Source organism: Lepidochelys olivacea, assembly GCF_965140295.1.
Source record: "Lepidochelys olivacea isolate rLepOli2 genome assembly, chromosome: 2".
NCBI lineage: Eukaryota > Metazoa > Chordata > Testudines > Cheloniidae > Lepidochelys > Lepidochelys olivacea.
Window position 1 is genome coordinate 12,446,887 of NC_140412.1, and position 17,555 is coordinate 12,464,441.

The following is a 17,555-nucleotide window of genomic DNA, read 5'->3' on the forward strand; positions in this document are numbered from 1 at the left end:
CTGTATATGTGTTTTGAATTTAGTAAGTGTGTATATATATATATATATATATATATTGAATTTTGACACAGTCCCACAGATATTCTATAATAAGCAAACTTGAGAAATGTGCTCTCAATGAAAATACTACAAGATGGGTGCACAACTAGTTGAAAGACCATACTCAAAGACTAGCTTTCAATGACTTGCTGTTAAACTCGGAGGGTGCATCTAGTGAGATCCTGCAGGCAGGGGTTAGTCCTGCGTTTGGTACTATTCAATGTTTTCATTAACGGCTTGGATAATGAAGTGGAGAGTATGCTTATAAAATTTGTGGATGACACCAATCTGGGAGCACTTTGAAGGACAGGATTAGAAATTCAAAACAACCTTGAAAAATTGAAGAACTGGTCTGAATTCAACAAGATGAAATTCCATAAAGATCAGTGCAAATTACTATACTTAGGAAGCAAAACTCAAATGCACAACTACAAAATGGGCAATAACTGGCTTGGTGGGAGTATTGCTGGAAAGGATTGGGGGGTTATAGTGGAACACAAATTGAATATGAGCCAATAATGTGATACAGGTGTGAAAAAGGCGAATATGATTTTGGGGTGTATTAACAGGAGTGTTGTATGTAAGACACAGAAGGTAATTCTCCTGCTCTACTCAGCACTGGTGAGGCCTCAGCTGGAGTACTGTGTCCAGTTGTGGGAGCCACACTCTGGGAAAGATATGAACAAATTGGAAAGAGTCCAGAGGACAACAATAAAAATGTCAAACGTTTTAGTAAACCTTATCTATGGGGAAAGATTTTAAAAAATTGGCCATGATTTGTCTTGAGAAAAGAAGACTGAGGAGACACCTGGTAACAGTCTTCAAATATTGAGGGCTGCTCTAGAGGGCTGCTGTGATCAGTTGTTCTCAATGTCCACTGAAAGTAGGACAAGAAGTAATGGGCTTAACTTGCAGCAGGGGAGATTTAGGTTAGCAGGAAAATCTTTCTAATGATAAGGATAGTTAAACTCTGGAACAGACTTGCAAGGGAGGTTGTGGAATCCCCATCATGGCATGTTTTTTTTAAGAACAGGTTGGACAAATACCTTTCCAGGATGGTCTGGGTTTACTTGGTCCTGCCTCAATGCAGGGGGCTGGACTTTGCTGACCTCCTGAGGTGCCTACATTTCTATGATTTTGGAGGACCGTAATGCGTATGCAGCAGAATATTGAGAAGATGCTAAAACTATGTTTTGCAAAGAAAATAAACCACACAAGCAAATGCTCACTGGGAGTGGAGGGTGGTTAGGCGTGAATGGGGTAGGTGGGGACGGTGGAGAGGGTTCGGGGATCAGGTGTTGGGGAGGGGATACGGACTTGGGGTAGGAATGGAGGAGGGGGAAGGGCAAAATGGGGGAGAATAGGGGCAGGGCACCTGGCAACCCCACATTCCCTTCCTGTGTGTATGCCATGATCTGAGGGGCCCAACCCATCTACAGGGGTTTTAACCCCTTTGCCTGCTCCCCATGTGAGTCAGGCTCTGGAGGGGACTTGCCTGTCTGAGCCAGTCTCCCTACCTGCCTTATATAAACTGGGCTCTGGGTGTCCGTGCCCCCAGGGATGTCTGAGCCCTGGTCCCTTATGTGTGCCAGGAGCTGGGGGGCCTTGCCTTTTTGGGGGTGTCTGAGCCCCACTCTCTAACCCCCTCATTTTATCTGGGGGTCAGTGACTCCTGGGGAGCCTTGAGACCAATTCCATGCCCCTCCTTATGTGAGCCTTTTTTGGGTGTCTGAATCACTCTGCCTAATGCCCCCAGGATCTGAGGGTGCTCTGCCTGTCTGGGTGGGGAACTGAGAACAGGTATGCTCAGAACATGCACCAAGAACATGCTGCTGAGCCTGGGGTGAGGAGCTGAGAACGGACATGCTTGACCTGAGGGGTAGGGAGGGAACACGCACTGACTGAAAAGGAAACTTCACACATCACAGAGCTTGTCAAGGCTGATTCCCCTCTCTGGCACTTCGAGTGCAGAAGATGGGCGCCCCCAAGGATTCTAAAAATTAATACTGGCTTGTATTAAACTCCCAAGGTTACAGCTTCTCTCTCAGCTTGGATGGGTAGATGCTTCCACCACCCAAATGCAACACCCCTTGGAACCCAGGAAGGCACACTTGGGAATTCCTTCCTGTGGGGTACGCTCAAGCCCTTTCACCCCCCCCCTTCCCGGGGAAGAGCTGAGAAAGAAAACAAAGGAAATCAGCTAATTAAATAACATATGCACAAACCTCTTAGGACACAGAAATCCAATCCTGTTCTTAAAAAAGGTAAATTTTATTAAAAACAAAAAGAAAGAAAATACATCTGGAACTTAGGCTTTTGCTAGATTTAAAAAAAAACACTTACCAAAAATTTAACATCAAAAATAACCTTCTTGAGGTCCAGCTTAAAGGTTACAAGCAAAACAAAAGCATTTGGGGTTAGCACAGTGGAGTCAGTAAGAAATAAACAGAAATAAACCTAATAGTGTCTTTCTAGACATTTTCTGATTTATGAGTAGGTTTTAGGTATGATCTGATGATTTCCATATTTGAGAAAAAGCTTTTTACAGCATAGTCCCAGCCCAGTCTCTGCTCTGTCCCCTCTCTCCAGAGAAAAACAACAGAACAGACAAAGAGAAGTTTTCCCAATTTTAAGAAGTTGTAGCCCTCCCATTCGCTCTTTTGGTCAGGTGCCCACTCCTTTCCTTTTACCTGTGGACTTTTTAACCCTTTACAGGTAAAGCAAGTAGAGAACAGCTACTAAGAGGGATTTTATAGCTACCTGGCTAGTTGGGTGTCCATTAAAGGGAGCTGCCCTCCCGCCCCTGCCATTCATTTATCACAGAGCTATTGTTTCAGGCTGTATTAATCTCCATAGGATATTCTTTTTCAGCTGGGAGTATCTAATTGAGATGAATGGGCCACTTAAACTCCTGAGCCTGCTATCCTGCTGATGCCCAATTTTGTTAAGCTTTCCTCAGTAGGATTGCCAACCCTTCAGGGTTGCCCTGGAGTCTCCAGAAATTAAATATTAATCTTTAATTAAAGATTATGTCACCTGATTAAACTTCCCAGGACTACATCCAACCATAATTGGCAGCCCTATTCCTAGCGGTCAGGTTTTCTAAACCTTTTATCATTTTGGTTGATCTCCTCTAGACACTCCCCAGTTTGTCCACATCTTTCCCAAAGTGTGGCACCCACAACTGGGCACAGTACTCCAGCTGAGACCTCATCAGTGCCGCGAAGGGTGGGACATGTTTTACCTACAACACTTCTGTGCCCATCCAAACCATTAAGTTCAGCAAAACTCAAACGTCTGAAAGCCAAGAAATACACAGGTATGGTAAATGGCCACACAACCTTAACTCAGACATTTTTGAATGAAGCCCCACCTCACCCATAACACACACACACCCACTCTGCCTTTTCGTTGTAGTGGACAGGCACGACCTGCACATGTCGTACCTAAAACACTGAGCAAGCTTCCCAGAAACACTATATACCACACTTGCCAAATTTAACAATCCCTTCACACATGCACAAAAGATACCATTTCCACCTATAAGAAGGTGGCTATTACCAGTGCTAGGTGGTTTGGATAACCTTAATTTTGTCCTGTGTATTTCTGGGCTTCCAGAAGTTTGAGTTTTGCTGAACTCTTCCATTGTTGTTTGCAGAGTTGCTGTAGCCATGTTGGTCCCAGGATATTAGAGAGACAAGGTGGGTGAGGTAATATCTGTTACTGGACCAACTTTTGTAGCTTAAAGAGACCAGACACAGAGTGCTTCTTCAGGTCTGGAAAAGGTACTCACAGTGTCACAGCTAAAAGGAAGTTGGGACAGATTGTTTAGCATAAGTATTTCACACATATTGTAAGAGACCATTCACGGAGCCCTGGCCAGTTAACACCTCTGCAGGCATAAGACAAAAAAGAGGGGTTAGTGGGTTACAAATTTTTGTAATAAGTCATGAATCCAGTGTCTTTAATAAGACCATGATTTTTCAGTGTTTAGCAAAGTTATGAATTTAAGCACCCAGAATTGTCTTTTGACAGTGTTTTGCAGTTTTCCTTTGAGGACCAGCAGGTCAGATATGGAGTGATTGTTTTGTGAAAAGTATTCACCCAGGGGTGACATGGTGTTTTTTGTCTTTTATAATTTTTCTGTGTGAGTTTATTCAAGATCGTAGTGAGCTTGCAGGGCTGGTAGTTCGGAAAACCACATTGTAAGTCATAAACACAGCACTTCTGATATAAAATAATTCAAAAACAAAATGGAAGTCCACCAGGCCATTTCTACAGGCATTTTTCAGTGTGTAGCTGCACTTTTAAGTAGAGGGGTCCTGTATCCCCAGCTTTTCATTCAAAGGATGATAACGTAATTGATTACCATAGTTAAACTGTTCCTATTAGTCTTGTACAAATTGGTAAGTAATATTAGCCCTACTTTGGATCTTAGGTCACTTTTATATTGTTAAAACAATGAGGAGTCCTTGTGGCACCTTAGAGACTAACACATTTATTTGGCATAAGCTTTCATATGCTAGAACCCACTTCATCAGATGCATGGAGTGTAAAATACAGTAGCAGGTATAAATACACAGCACATGAAAAGATGGGAGTTGCCTTACCAAGTGAAAGGTCAGTCTATCAAGATAATTCAATTAACAGTAGGATACCAAGGGAGGAAAGATCACTTTTGTAGTGGTAATGAGAGTGGACCATTTCAAACAGTTGACAAGAAGGTGTGAGTAACAGTAGGGGGAAATTAGGTTTTGTAATGACGCAACCACTCCCAGTCTTTATTCAGGCCTAATTTGATGGTGTCCAGTTTGTAAATTAATTCCAGTTCTGCAGACTCCATGGTGGAGTCTGGTTTTGAAGGTTTTTTTGTTGAAGAATTGCCACTTTTAGGTCTATTATTGAGTGACCAGGGAGATTGAAGTGTTCTCCTACTTGTTTTTGAATGTTATAATTCCTGATGTCAGATTTGTGTGCATTTATTCTTTTGCGTAGAGACTGTCTGGTTTGGCCAACGTTCATGGCAGAGCGGCATTGCTGGCACATGATGGCATATATCACATTGGTAGATGTGCAAGTGAACACCCCCTGATGGTGAGGCTGATGTGATTAGGTCCTATGCTGGTGTCCCTTTAATAGATTTGTGGACAGAGTTGGCACTGGGGTTTGTTGCAGGGTTTGGTTCCTGGGTTGGTGTTTTTGTTGTGTGGTGTGTAGTTGCTGGTGAGTATTTGCTTCTGGTTGGGGGGCTGTCTGTACGCAAGGACAGCTTATATAGTTGTTACTCCTTTGATCAGTAGAAATACGGTCATAATCAGCCCCTGTGTTTAGTAAACACATAAGTAAGTTTTCTCACAGATCAGATTTTGCAGAAGACCAAGAGTGAACAAAAAATACATTGTTAATGATCTCTTCCTAATTATTGTCTTTATTGATGCCTTTGGATTTGCTTCTGCGAAGAGCAAATAAAGCAGCCATATAAACACAGGATAACAGGTTTATTTCAGTCACTAATTTTATAGTTTTAGATAACAAAGCACCTTATATTTTAGAGAAGATTAGTAAATCAGTACAAGCAAGGTAATTTGCTAATTAAATTGATATAATACGCACATTAAAAGGCAGTTTCTGGTCCCATAAAGCTGTTTATCTAAAGAGTTTGGCTTTATGTTTTATAGTACAGGATAAAAAACCCTTTACCGTCCACGTTCAGGTGGGTGAGGTCATATCTTTTATCAGAGTAGCTTCTGTTGGTGAGAGAGATGAGCTTCCGAGCTTCTACAGAGCTCTTATCTTATCTTCTTATCTTATCTTATCTTATCTTCTCCAGAGCTCTGACCTTACCCTAAGCTCTCAGCTCTGTGTAAGCAGAAGCTGGTCCAATAAAAACATGTCACTTCACTCAGCTTATCTGTCTTATATCCTGGGACCAATTCAGCTACCCCACACTGCCAAGAAGTTCTGTAAAGTCACTTCTGTTGCAAACACTTTGTCTTCACATTTCTGGGGAACATGGTGTCTCAAAGGATCAACACTCATAGTCTAGGCCAGGGGTGGGCAAACCATGGCCCGCAGGCCACATCTGGCCCCTCTGACCATTTAATCCAGCCCTCAGCTCCAGTCAGGGAGTGTACCATCCAGAGCCCCTGAGCCCGTCCCACACCCCAATCCCCTGCCACATCCCTGATCCCCCTTCTGCCCTCTGAACCCCTTGATCCCAGCCCAGAGCCCCCTCTTGTACCCCAAACCCCTCATCCGTAGCCTCACCCCAGAGCCAGCACCCCCACCCAGAGCCCTCACCCTTCAGCAGCCTGCCCCATCCCTGATCCCCCTTTCACCCTCTGAACCCCTCGGTCCCAGCCTGGAGCACCCTCCTGCACCCCAAACCCTTCATCCCCAGTACCACCCCAGAGCACATACCTCCAGACGGAGCCCTCACACCCCTTCACCATACCCCAACCCCCTGTCCCAGCCCTGATCCCGCTCCCACCCTCCAAACCCCTCAGTCCCAGCCTGGAGCCCCCTCCTTCACCCCAGCCCCCTCATCCCCAGCCCCACCCCAGAGCCCTCACCCCCCTGCACCCCAACCCAGAGCCCCCTCCTGCACCCTGAACTCCTCATTTCTGGCCCCACCCCAGAGCCCGCACCCCAGCCAGAGCCCTTATCCCGTCCCGCACCTCTACCCCCAAGTTTGTGAGCATTCATGGTCCGCCATACAATTTCTATACCCCAATGTGGCCCTCAGGCCAAAAAGTTTGCTCACCCCTGGTCTTGGCCCAGCTCTGGAGGAAACTCTGATCCTGCTCTCACAAGTTGCTTCTTGATAGATGACAACTTGGTAATACATGTGTGCTTTTTTCTAAGCAGGGTAAGACTTCATGTATTATGCTAGTTATATAGTCTTAGGAGAAAGAGCTGGGTGATTGATAGAATTGATACACAAGGAACGTTGGCATGCTACTAAATAGGTATAAGAACTGTTCTGTGTAGACTTCTTAGATCTGTGAACTATGTCAAGCTTTTATACTTGCCAACAACTCTTTATTGTCTGACACAATAACTTATGTATTGTTTCCTGTTTTCTAAATATAGAATATTTTTTGGCAGGAGGACTGGTCACTGTTGAGGCTCATTAATAATTGCTCCCGTCTAGGAACAAGTAGACCACCCTGCATGTTTACTTTGCATTCCCAGTACATTATAGCTATCTGTTTGGAGAGGCTTTCAAAGTAACATAGGAGCCTAAATCCCATGGATTTTTATCACCTTAGTGCCTAAGAGACTTTTGAAAATGGGACTTAGGTGCTTTTATAAGTATTACCCTCATTTATATATATATATATATATATATATATATATATATATATTTAAAATTTATGTCCCAAATCTTCCATCCTTATTTACATTGACTTAATGAGCAGTCCTATTGATTTCAGTGGGACTACCCGCAGATTTGAAGTCCAAACCAGTGAAGCATTTAAGCATGTACTTAACAATAAGAATCTGAATGGTCCCATTGATCCTTTGCATGATCCAGTGGACTAGGCCACTGGAATGAGACTCAGGAGGCCTGGACCTAGTTGGTGTAAATCATCCTAGATCCACTAAAGTTACCCCTACATTTTATTCCATTTCTGCCACTAATCTGCTCTGTGACCTTGGCCAAGTCACTTCACCTCTCTGTGTCTGTGTTTTCCCCTCCCATCGCAGTCAATTTTGTCTGTTTAGTTGGTAAGCTCTTCATGACAAGGACTGTCTCTTACTGTGTTTTGGTACAACATCTAGCATAATGGACCCCTAATCTTGGTTGGGGTCTTTGGGTACTATTGTAATAAAATAATATTAATGTGCTTAAATGTAAGCTTGTGTTTTGTTAGGACAGGGCCTCTCCCAACAGTGAGATCTTAGACTGTGAAACAGGCTCCCAAGAGGAGTCATGGACTCTCATTGTTTGGAGTATTTGAAACTAGACTAGAAACTGTCCAATAGGGTGCAATATGCATTGGCAGGGAGATGGACTCAATGACCTAAGAGGTTTCTTCCATTGCTGGATGGTGTGATTTTTGTTCCTCTGTTCCATGCATATGCAGCTGGATGGTCATTTCCAGAACTCGATGTGAAATGAGCAATGCCCATTACTTCTGGCTGTCCTAACCTAATTTAATTAACAAGGCCGCCAAGATGGTGATTTCAATCTAAAATGGCTTTTAAGTATGTTAAAACTCTTGACAACTAATTTGTTAGCAGTTGAATATGAGTTGTGTAATGCTGTCCTCAATTAAATTAAATATAAAGGGTCCAGTTTACCAACTGTTCATGCAGTTGTTGAACATTGCATACAGTTAACATGGACTGGGAAATTGCTTGACTACAACACAAATAAAAGCACAGTACAGTATATTGCAAAGCATCAAATCCATTTGGTATTTTGATATTAGATGGATTTGTTACATTGGAAGTGGATAGTTACAAATTGTTCTCTGTGTTAGACTAGTGAATTGGCACAAATCTTATTTAATTAGTGTTTGGGTTTTTTAAAATTATTTTACTTTCCCTTTTTATAAAAGAAAAGTACATTTGCAAAGTAATAGGGTCAATTAGAGGAGAAACTGGTTGGCTGCAAACAGCAGCACACAGAAGGTCTGTTGGTTTAAATGGGTCATTTATTTAAATGCATTCAACAGGGCTTTGTAGAGTTTGCTGTTTTATGCTGCCTAGTGTGGTCTTCTGGGTGAAGTCAAGAAGCAGAACATTTTGTATGTTTCTTTGACGGGTCAATTTAAATTTGATCTCTCATCCATAGCAGCTAATATAATTGCAGCGCTAAAAAGAAATCTGCCTGTATTAATAAAGGCAGATTGTGGATTCTTTGTAATGTATCTGATGTTGGTATTCAGTATCCCTGTTCCTAACTTGGCCACCCTAAATCACTGGTGAATTGCGTATACATATTAGACACAGGGGGTGAAATCCTACCCAATTCATGTCAGTGGCGAAGATCCCATTGGTTTCAATAGAGTCACCCTGCATGCAGCTATTTGACCAAGTCATACAAACCAGTTTTGAATCTCCGTGAATTTGTGAACACCAAAGAGCTCAGATATTATCCCCGTTTTGCAGATTGGGGATTGAGTCACAAATGCTCAGGTTCTGGAAGCAGTCAGATGTCACAGTGATGAACCAATATAAGAGTCTGCGTTGACAGACTGTGGTAAAATTGTACCAAAGCCACAATACTTGTGAAATATTTGTTAATTGTTTTTTGCCTAGTATTTGTCCAGGTCTATTTATGTCAGTAAACTGAGGAACAGAAAGATTAAATGACTTTCCTATTAAATACATTGGGTAAACAGAGGGGCTGGACTGACCTTTCTGGATAATGAAATTCTTTCCTTAGCCACTGAACATCTAGGAAATAGGAAGATTCCTCCACTTGCTCCTAATCCAGCACATCTCATTTCTAACCTGGGGAGCACATCACGCATGGCCAGTATTATACAGGATTTCAGACAAGATGATTTTATGGTCCCTTCTGGCCTTAAAATCTAGTGCTGACAGTTCCGAGTCCAAATCCATTTAATTTTTGGCCTTGCCTGAGGATGCTAATTAGCACCGGTTCTGGTAGTGGGTTTTGGTGATGTGCACATCCAATCCACTGGTAATTTGACTGACAGTCAGCATCTCATTCCATATAGCCCACCAAACAGCCATTAAAAAGTAACAACATTTGGTAACTAATAGGATGGGCTGGATTCATTCCTCCAGAATAAATTTATCTCCCCCAAATAGCATAGAAAATTAAGAGATAATTAAAAAATAACAATTGCAGAGTCTGCATTTTCTCTCATCTCTCCCAAATCATCTTTTCCCCATTTGCTTCCCATCTACCTTTCCCTTTTATTTGGTCTGAAATCAACAAGATGGAATTCAATAAAGACAAGTGCAAAGTACCATGCTTTGGAAGATAAAATCAAATACACAACTACAACATGGGGAATAACTGGGTAGGCAGTAGTATTGCTGAAAAGGATCGGGGGTTATAGTGGAGCAAAAATCGAATATGAGGCAATAATGTGATTCGGTTGCAAAAAAAGCTACAATTATTCTGGGTGTATTAACAGGAGTGTTGTATGTAAGACCCGGACGGTCATTGTCCCTTTCCATTGCATACTGCTGAGCCCTCAGCTGGAGTATTTTGTCCAGTTCTGGGCACCACATTTTGGAAAAGATGTGAACAAATTGGAGAGTCCAGAGGAGAACAACAAAAATGATAAAGGATTTAGAAAACCTGACCTCTGTGGAAAGGTTAAACAATTGGGCTTGTTTAGTCTTGGGAAAAGAAGACTGAGCGGGGACTTGGTAAGTCTTCAAATATGTTAAAGGCTGCTATAAAGGGGGCTGTGATCAATTGTTCTCCATGTCCACTTAAGGTAGCACAAGAAATAATGGGAAGATTTAAGTTAGATATTAGAAAAACTTTCTAACTGTAAGTATAGTTCAGCATTGGAATAGGTTTCCAAGGGAGATTGGAATTACAAGGGAGATTGGGAAATCCCTGACACTGGAGGTTTTGTAGGAACAGGTTAGACAAAGAACTGTCAGAGACCGTCTAAGTTTACTTGGTCCTGCCTCAGCACAGGGGGCTGGACATGATGACCTCTCATGGTCTCTTCCAGCCCTACATTTCCATGATTCTAAAAGGGCTGAGACTGCAACTTGTGATAGCTTTGAAAACAGAAGTCAATACAGGTTCATTTGGAACAGGTACAGTAAAAGCTTCTTGTGCCTACATAACAAGGGGATTAAAACAACTAGTAAAGCAAAGCAATTAATTGAAAAGGTTGAGAGGTTCTTTTCCCAAGAGACTAAGGTATAATTTTATATTGGACGTATTTATAATTCTAGAGCAGCCATTACACTTTGAGCAAATGGGGACATACAGATAGGAATAAAGTTCTTAGGTCTGTTCATAGTACAGATGGTGAGCCACTGAGTTGCAACAAGTTCTTTCAGAATCAATTCCATAGGTTATAATCCAAATAGGCAGTTCATATGCAGAGTTTGTATAAATTCTTCCATGAGAAATACCAGGGTAATCCAGACTTGGAGCTGGAGACTTTAGTCTTGTGACTCAAGTTTCCCCTGAACAAGCTTAAGTAGATCTGAGATACAGGATTGGGGCCCTAGAGTTCATTTATAGATCTCTGGCAGGCCGCATTAACCTCTTGACAGTAGTTAATGCAGCAGACATTAATTGGATAAAGAAAGGTAATAAACATTATGGCTTAGAAGTCAATTCTGTTTCCTGTGTATACATAGGTAATTAGTTGCATTGATCAGCATAAGGCAATTAACCATTTCAGCAGTTCATAGACAGTTTACTACAAACTTCAAAGAGAAATGTAGACAATGATATTATTACACCCAAGTTTCATCTAAATGTTAATATTCCCTTTTGGTCTCTGGATCAATAGAATATAGTAACATTGTTAACCTCTGACAAGATATAGGTAAACATGGACAAATACAGTCACTATCTTCTTCTACTTCGCTACCAATACTAGTCTACATTTCAAAGCACTAGTCTATCTAACATGGCTTTGTTAGCTATTTATAAGGAATGGCCCTAACTACAATTTATATACTTTTCTAATATGTTTTTAAAGGTTAAATTTGTGTCATTTAGCCTGCTAATTGCTTAATCCTTTCTGGTTTGGTATCACACTAGGTCTCCTGGCTCTTGCTCTGGACTGTCACCGACCTCTAGATTCTGCCCAATATATTGTGCAGAAAGCAACATTTTTATAAATAGCATCTCCTCCCCCATTGTTCGCACTACATCGGTCTTGCAAGAACCATTCTCACAAAACCTGTGCTTAGCTAAGGTGCATTAACTGATCTCTGACACAGGGCCTCCAACCATTCATATGAAATCAGTTTGAAAAATAGGTTAGGATTTTAAAAGAAAACAACATCTGAGAACTATGCAAACATGAATGTAATTAAAACAGAGTTAATTGATAAAGATTTTCGCTGCATTTAACTCACACATTTGTGATCCCACCTGATGTTTCATTTTCCTGTTCTTATGATTTTTGTATTATCACGATGTTTTACGTCAAGAGAGGCTGCAAACAGACCCATTAAAACGTCGTCTTATTGTGCAACTAAGATCTAATATATCACAAATATAGAATGAGTAATTACAATGCACCACAAATAGATATTTCTGTTATTTAATATAGTATTTATTTGTCACAATGGTTTTGCCTAAATAACATGCCAAAATAATTTTTGACTCTAAAAAGTTGAGCAAGCCACTTCTACTTTTTTATCCTCCTCCAGCACCTTTTCTCTATTCATTCCCCCTTTCCACCTCCTCAAGGTCCCCAGATTCTGTGTTGTGAATGTGGAGTGCTCAGATTTTCCAAACCTTCAGGATTTAAAGCTAATATTTAAAACACAACTCAGCGACACCCCGGAGGGTGTCTAATGGAGACTAAAATTTGCCAGCAAGAAATACAAGTGTTGGGCAAGAGCCCTGGCCCTGACTGACTCCACATGGGCAAGCCCCTATGCTCATACTAAGCCACATTGAAATCAGTGGGGGTCTGTGCAAGTGCAGGAATCCACCTGCCAGGGGACAGCTGGAGGGCTGGAATCCATATCATGGCTGCCCCTGTGTGGGCGCACTGAGGGGAAGAGGTTGCAGAAAGACCATTTTTCCGCTCCATGCCCTTGTAATTCACTGCTCGGTGTATGTTACGCATTCTCCTTTGTGTCTGATCCCCACTGGGTGTGAGTCTGTTGCAGCCCCCAGCTACAGGGCCTGTCCCTTTAGCTCAAGCTGTGGAGACTTATGGGTGTAGCTTCGGAGGTCCTAGGTTCAGTCCGTGGTGTGTCAGCTAAGCGAGAAGCCCCATGTTAGTGTCTTCCCACCCATCAAGACAAACTGCTTCCCTGTGTCCATTACAAAATCCCACCTAACTCCTGGGAAAATACACCACCACATTCATGCTCTTGCAGGCCACGTGTGGGAAGATAAGTCCGGAGATACCGTCCCCTGTTCTAAGCACAGAGAACTGCTGTCCTTTCCCAGATACTGCTAGGCAGTGCCTGTGAGGAAAAGTTGACTGCTCAGTGGTGTCCCCTGCATGCTGCAGTCAGCAGGGAATATAGCAAGTGGATAGTAAGCTGCACAGTGCGGAAGTTCAGTGTGTGACATGTGCAAACAGAGCCAGGATCGGCATGCTTCTTGACATCTGAATCCCTCACTGTGTCGGTATCAAGCGCTGGAGTTGAAAAGGTACCTCTGGGCCATTCTACTTACCCATATTCAGTGCAGGAGAATTATGATGTGGTGTGTAGTTCAGCCAGTTTACTGTAGGAGGAAGGCCCAGCTGCACTGTGCAAATCAGTGTCTGAACTTCGCTAGTGTTCAAGAAAGTTTGGGTACAGGGGTTTGGTCCTTCTGTCTCTGTCCTTCTAACTTAAAGGGACAATGCTGATCTGAATAATGGGCATCTGCTCCTGAATTCCCTCTTTAAAGTGTTTCTCTCATGGGTTTCTGGGTAAAAAACCCACACAAACAACAGGGGAAAGTTCTTCAGTCCTCAATTCTGCAATCAAATCCAGAGGTAACGGCAGGATCAGGGCTTAGTTCACCACACAGGGCGAACAGTGAAACTGACTATCTACAAAGTGCTGTCAAATGCACAAAGTAAACAAACTGAAAAAATCAGGGAAACATTTTTATCTTCTTTCTTTCAGTTCTAGTAATCTTAGGCTGTGCTCATAACAATTGCAGGCAGGAAATTTGTAGTCAGGTTCTGATTTTAAATGGAGGGTATCCCTTTGACTTTGTTACAATATCGCAAACGCCTGCTCAAGCTCTACTACGTACATCTATAGGTAGGTGTAAAATGCTATTCCTTTTTCACAAAAGGTTTTGGAGACTTCTGGGTTTAAACATACTTTCTTCTGTCCGATTGCATCCTCATGTGACAGACCCACACTCAGGCTTCCTGCTTCTGATGTAGAAAAGGAGCTAATGCCTGAGGAAAGGACCAGTTGGAATCATGCTCTGAACATCTTCTTTTGTGGCACGAAGTGTGTGGTTCTTTGGAAACTGATGACAAGTGGAAGTAAAGATTGAAATGTGATTTAAAGGATGCAAGATTATGGGGCATCTCACACTCACATTTTTAAAACCTCCAGCACAAAAGAAGAGCATAAATTTTAATTTGCATTTTTTTTCTTCTGTTTCCTTATCCAGGGTAGCTTTTATGTCCCTTCTGAAAACTGCATGCAGCATGCATACAAATGGCATAAGGACCTGTGTCTGCTGCTCTTGAATGCATACAGAGGGCTTCATGTGTACTACACAGTCATAATGAAAGAGATTCCAGATTTGCCACAACTGAAGTTAGGTAAGAGAACAGACATTTTACATCTCTTAGTGTTGACTGGTCTCATTTTAAACATACCTTGTAGTAACTAAGTTTTCCAGTTGGTTGTAGGATTTTAGGGTTTTTTTTTTCCCTGATTTTATTTTTGGTTTTTATTTTAGGGTAATCATGAGCCAGGGCTGATGTAAATCAACATCGCTTTACTGCAATCAGTTTATACTAGCTGAAGATCGCATTAGTGTTTAGAAAGAATAAGTTATTATAAATATCCAAAAATAGTTTCCTTGAATGGTATCTGGAATTGGTTGCCTTTCAAAGCCTTGAGCTCCCTATCAGGCGTTGGAGAACTTTAGGAACCAACAGCCTGATGAGCAAATGTTTTTCAAATTAAGGGGGGAAAACTCAATTTAGGGTAAATTGTATTAGAACATAGTCTCCAATTTCTGCTTTAGAATGTATTGCTTTTTACCACAGGCGCCTTGATAATAACATAATTACCACATGCTCTTTAAAGCATATTCTGCTTTTCTCCCTAATTCAGCAGTTTAATAGATTCTCCCCCTGAAGCAGAAGCCACTATGGCTTTGTAGACCTTATAAGGCACTAGTAAGGATACTGGGTCCAAACCTTCAAGGCCTAGCACTCTTGTAGGGTTGCAGGCCTGCATTCATGAATTTGTGCTCTCTCATGCTTGCAGTGGTACCGAGAAGTTAATTAGAAATGAAGAACTCCGCAAGCCAGCCTCTGTTTTCCAACCTGTTTCTTTGGATATAGGAAGTATGGCTGGCACTTTCATGTGTATATATTTTGAAAAGGTATTAGCTGGCAATATTAGGATTGCAGAGCTGATGGGGGAGACATGCCCCATTCCATTGACCAATGGCTTAAAAAAAAAGAGAGGGAGAATGTCTTCCATATGGATTTTGTAGGTACTATCGGAGCAGTCAGCTATAAAGCATTGTGCTGCAAGTCCCACACTGGGGCTGGTTCCACCTCCCTGTCCTGCTGCATTCACTGTTATGAGCCGCATGTTCCCCTCCCTCAAATAACCTGCTCCAATTAAAAAATCTGGTTTATTTCATTCACACAGTGAGAAAACATCCTTAAAAATAGATCTGGTACTTAAAAGTTATTATAACCTGTCAATTACAGCATGACAACAAAACATAGGTGTCATGCATTTTGGTTATTGGTCACATGTAGAGGTTATTTGTATCACACGTTGGCAGGTTTGGAAGTTGAAAGGTTCAAGGTGGTATTGCTTCTTGTGTGTTTCATCTATCACACATATAAAAAAAACCAAAACACATACAGGTTACATTTCTGCGTCCCATGGGCCAGATTTTCAGACAGTTTATGATGCATAAATACGCATTTCATTTGCACACACTCTTGCTATACATGTAGATTCAGTATATGCAAATATAACAGTTTAGCCACTTATGAATGAAATCCTCCATTCTCATTTACAAGTCTAAAATATCTGATTGCAGATTCAGGACTTGGGGCCTGATCAAAAGCCTGTTACAGTCACTGAGAGTCTTTTCATTGACTTCAGTGGGCGTTGATTAGGCCCATGGTCTATACATACAAAATGTAATGATCCAGTTTCCATGTTAAGGGTATATACTACAGGGACTATACCAGCTACATTGCCTTAGCTATGCCAGCACAGCGCCCTAGTGTAGACACAGCCTCCACTGAAGGAAGGGGTTTTTCCATTGGCGTAGGATCAACACCTCTCCAGCTGACAGTAGCTATGTCAACAGAAGTGTTCTTCCATTGATTTGTCTGTGTCTACACTGGGAGTTAGGTCAGCATAGCAGCATTGGTTAAGGGGTGGATTTTTCACTCCCCAGACCAGCTTAGCTATGTCAGCCTACATTTTAGATCTGGAGCAAGCCTGAGAAACCAAGAGTGCAAATGCGTGAGTCCGGACTGAAGCATGAACCAGAACATTAAAAGATGAGGTGTGGATATGTGTGTTCATGCCCCCAGTGTTTCGCCTATGAATAGGCGAAATTGTAGTTAGACACCCTGGTGTCAATTTGTCCCTTCATGGTTACTCTGCACATTTAAATAGGAGGCGTTTTTGTATAGTCTTCCCTTGTGGCCATGTGCTCTATACTCGTTATTATTAGTGATCGCTCCTCCCTGCAAATTCCGCAAGCCAAACTTCCTGAGGTTTTGTTTCAGATCTCCCGTTTTTATGAAGTTTTGCAGAATGTCTCTATGATCCACACTTGGTGGGGCATAACTGCAGCACGGGATTTCCCTGGGGCCGTCTAACTTGACGGTTGCAAGCTATAAAAGCTAGGTCTACACTAAGGCCCAAAAGCAAACATTTTGGTTGGGACCACTGAGCATAGATGCAGAAAAGGAAACGAATGCACATGTTCCAAATATAAGATTTATTACTGACACTGTGGCAGGGCCCAATAGGTACCAAGGGCTTTCCGAACACAGAGGAAGGTACAGTCCCTGCCCCAAAGAGCTGACAGATTTCAGACCCAGAGCTGCATAAAGACTTACAAGCCTGGCTTGCCTCATTGCTCAGATATTGGGGAAGAAAGAAAGTATAGGGCAATTGGCTGAAGCATTTGCTGCCCTGGAAGGCTTTTGCCAGGGCACTTAGCAGCTTGCATTTTGTTACTGTGTTACCTTGCATTATAAAGTAAGTAAAGGGTGTAATCCTGCAAGGTGCTGGGTGCCTCTGGTGCAGCGCTGAGCACTGCCAATAATCTGACCGCAGTGGAAGTTTGGGGTGCTCCAGCACGAGCCCTAACACAGCTGCTTGCTGGAAAGGGGGTCGGGCATTTTGTAGGTGCCTGCTCCCTTTCTGGATCAAGCTGCTGCTTACACCACTGGGAGTCCCATATAGGAAGAGCCAAATCCTGCACGCTGATTTGAGGCAAGTGTCCCATTGAACTTCACCGCGGGTAGGTGCTGGAGTAAAGTGAGCAGGATTTGACCATTAAGGAAAGAGAGGGGCTTTTGAGCAGAGATCTTGGGTGTAGAGCCAAGGAGACTCTTGCCTGTGGAGGGTGGAGCATAGAGGGTTGAATGAGTTAATGTGTCACTTCTGCTTTTCTCAAACGTGGTTTTTCT

The 17,555-nt window shown here is 42.3% G+C and overlaps 1 protein-coding gene across 1 annotated transcript in view; it reads left to right on the forward strand.

Moving 5' to 3' along the window:
- The window catches only part of FAM135B (family with sequence similarity 135 member B), a 318,140-nt gene that overhangs the window by 269,828 nt on the left and 30,757 nt on the right, over nt 1–17,555 (forward strand). Inside the window, exon 8 of the mRNA XM_084621351.1 lies at nt 14,315–14,468. Coding sequence (XP_084477477.1) covers nt 14,315–14,468 — 154 coding nt within the window. The remainder of the gene's footprint in view (nt 1–14,314; nt 14,469–17,555) is intronic.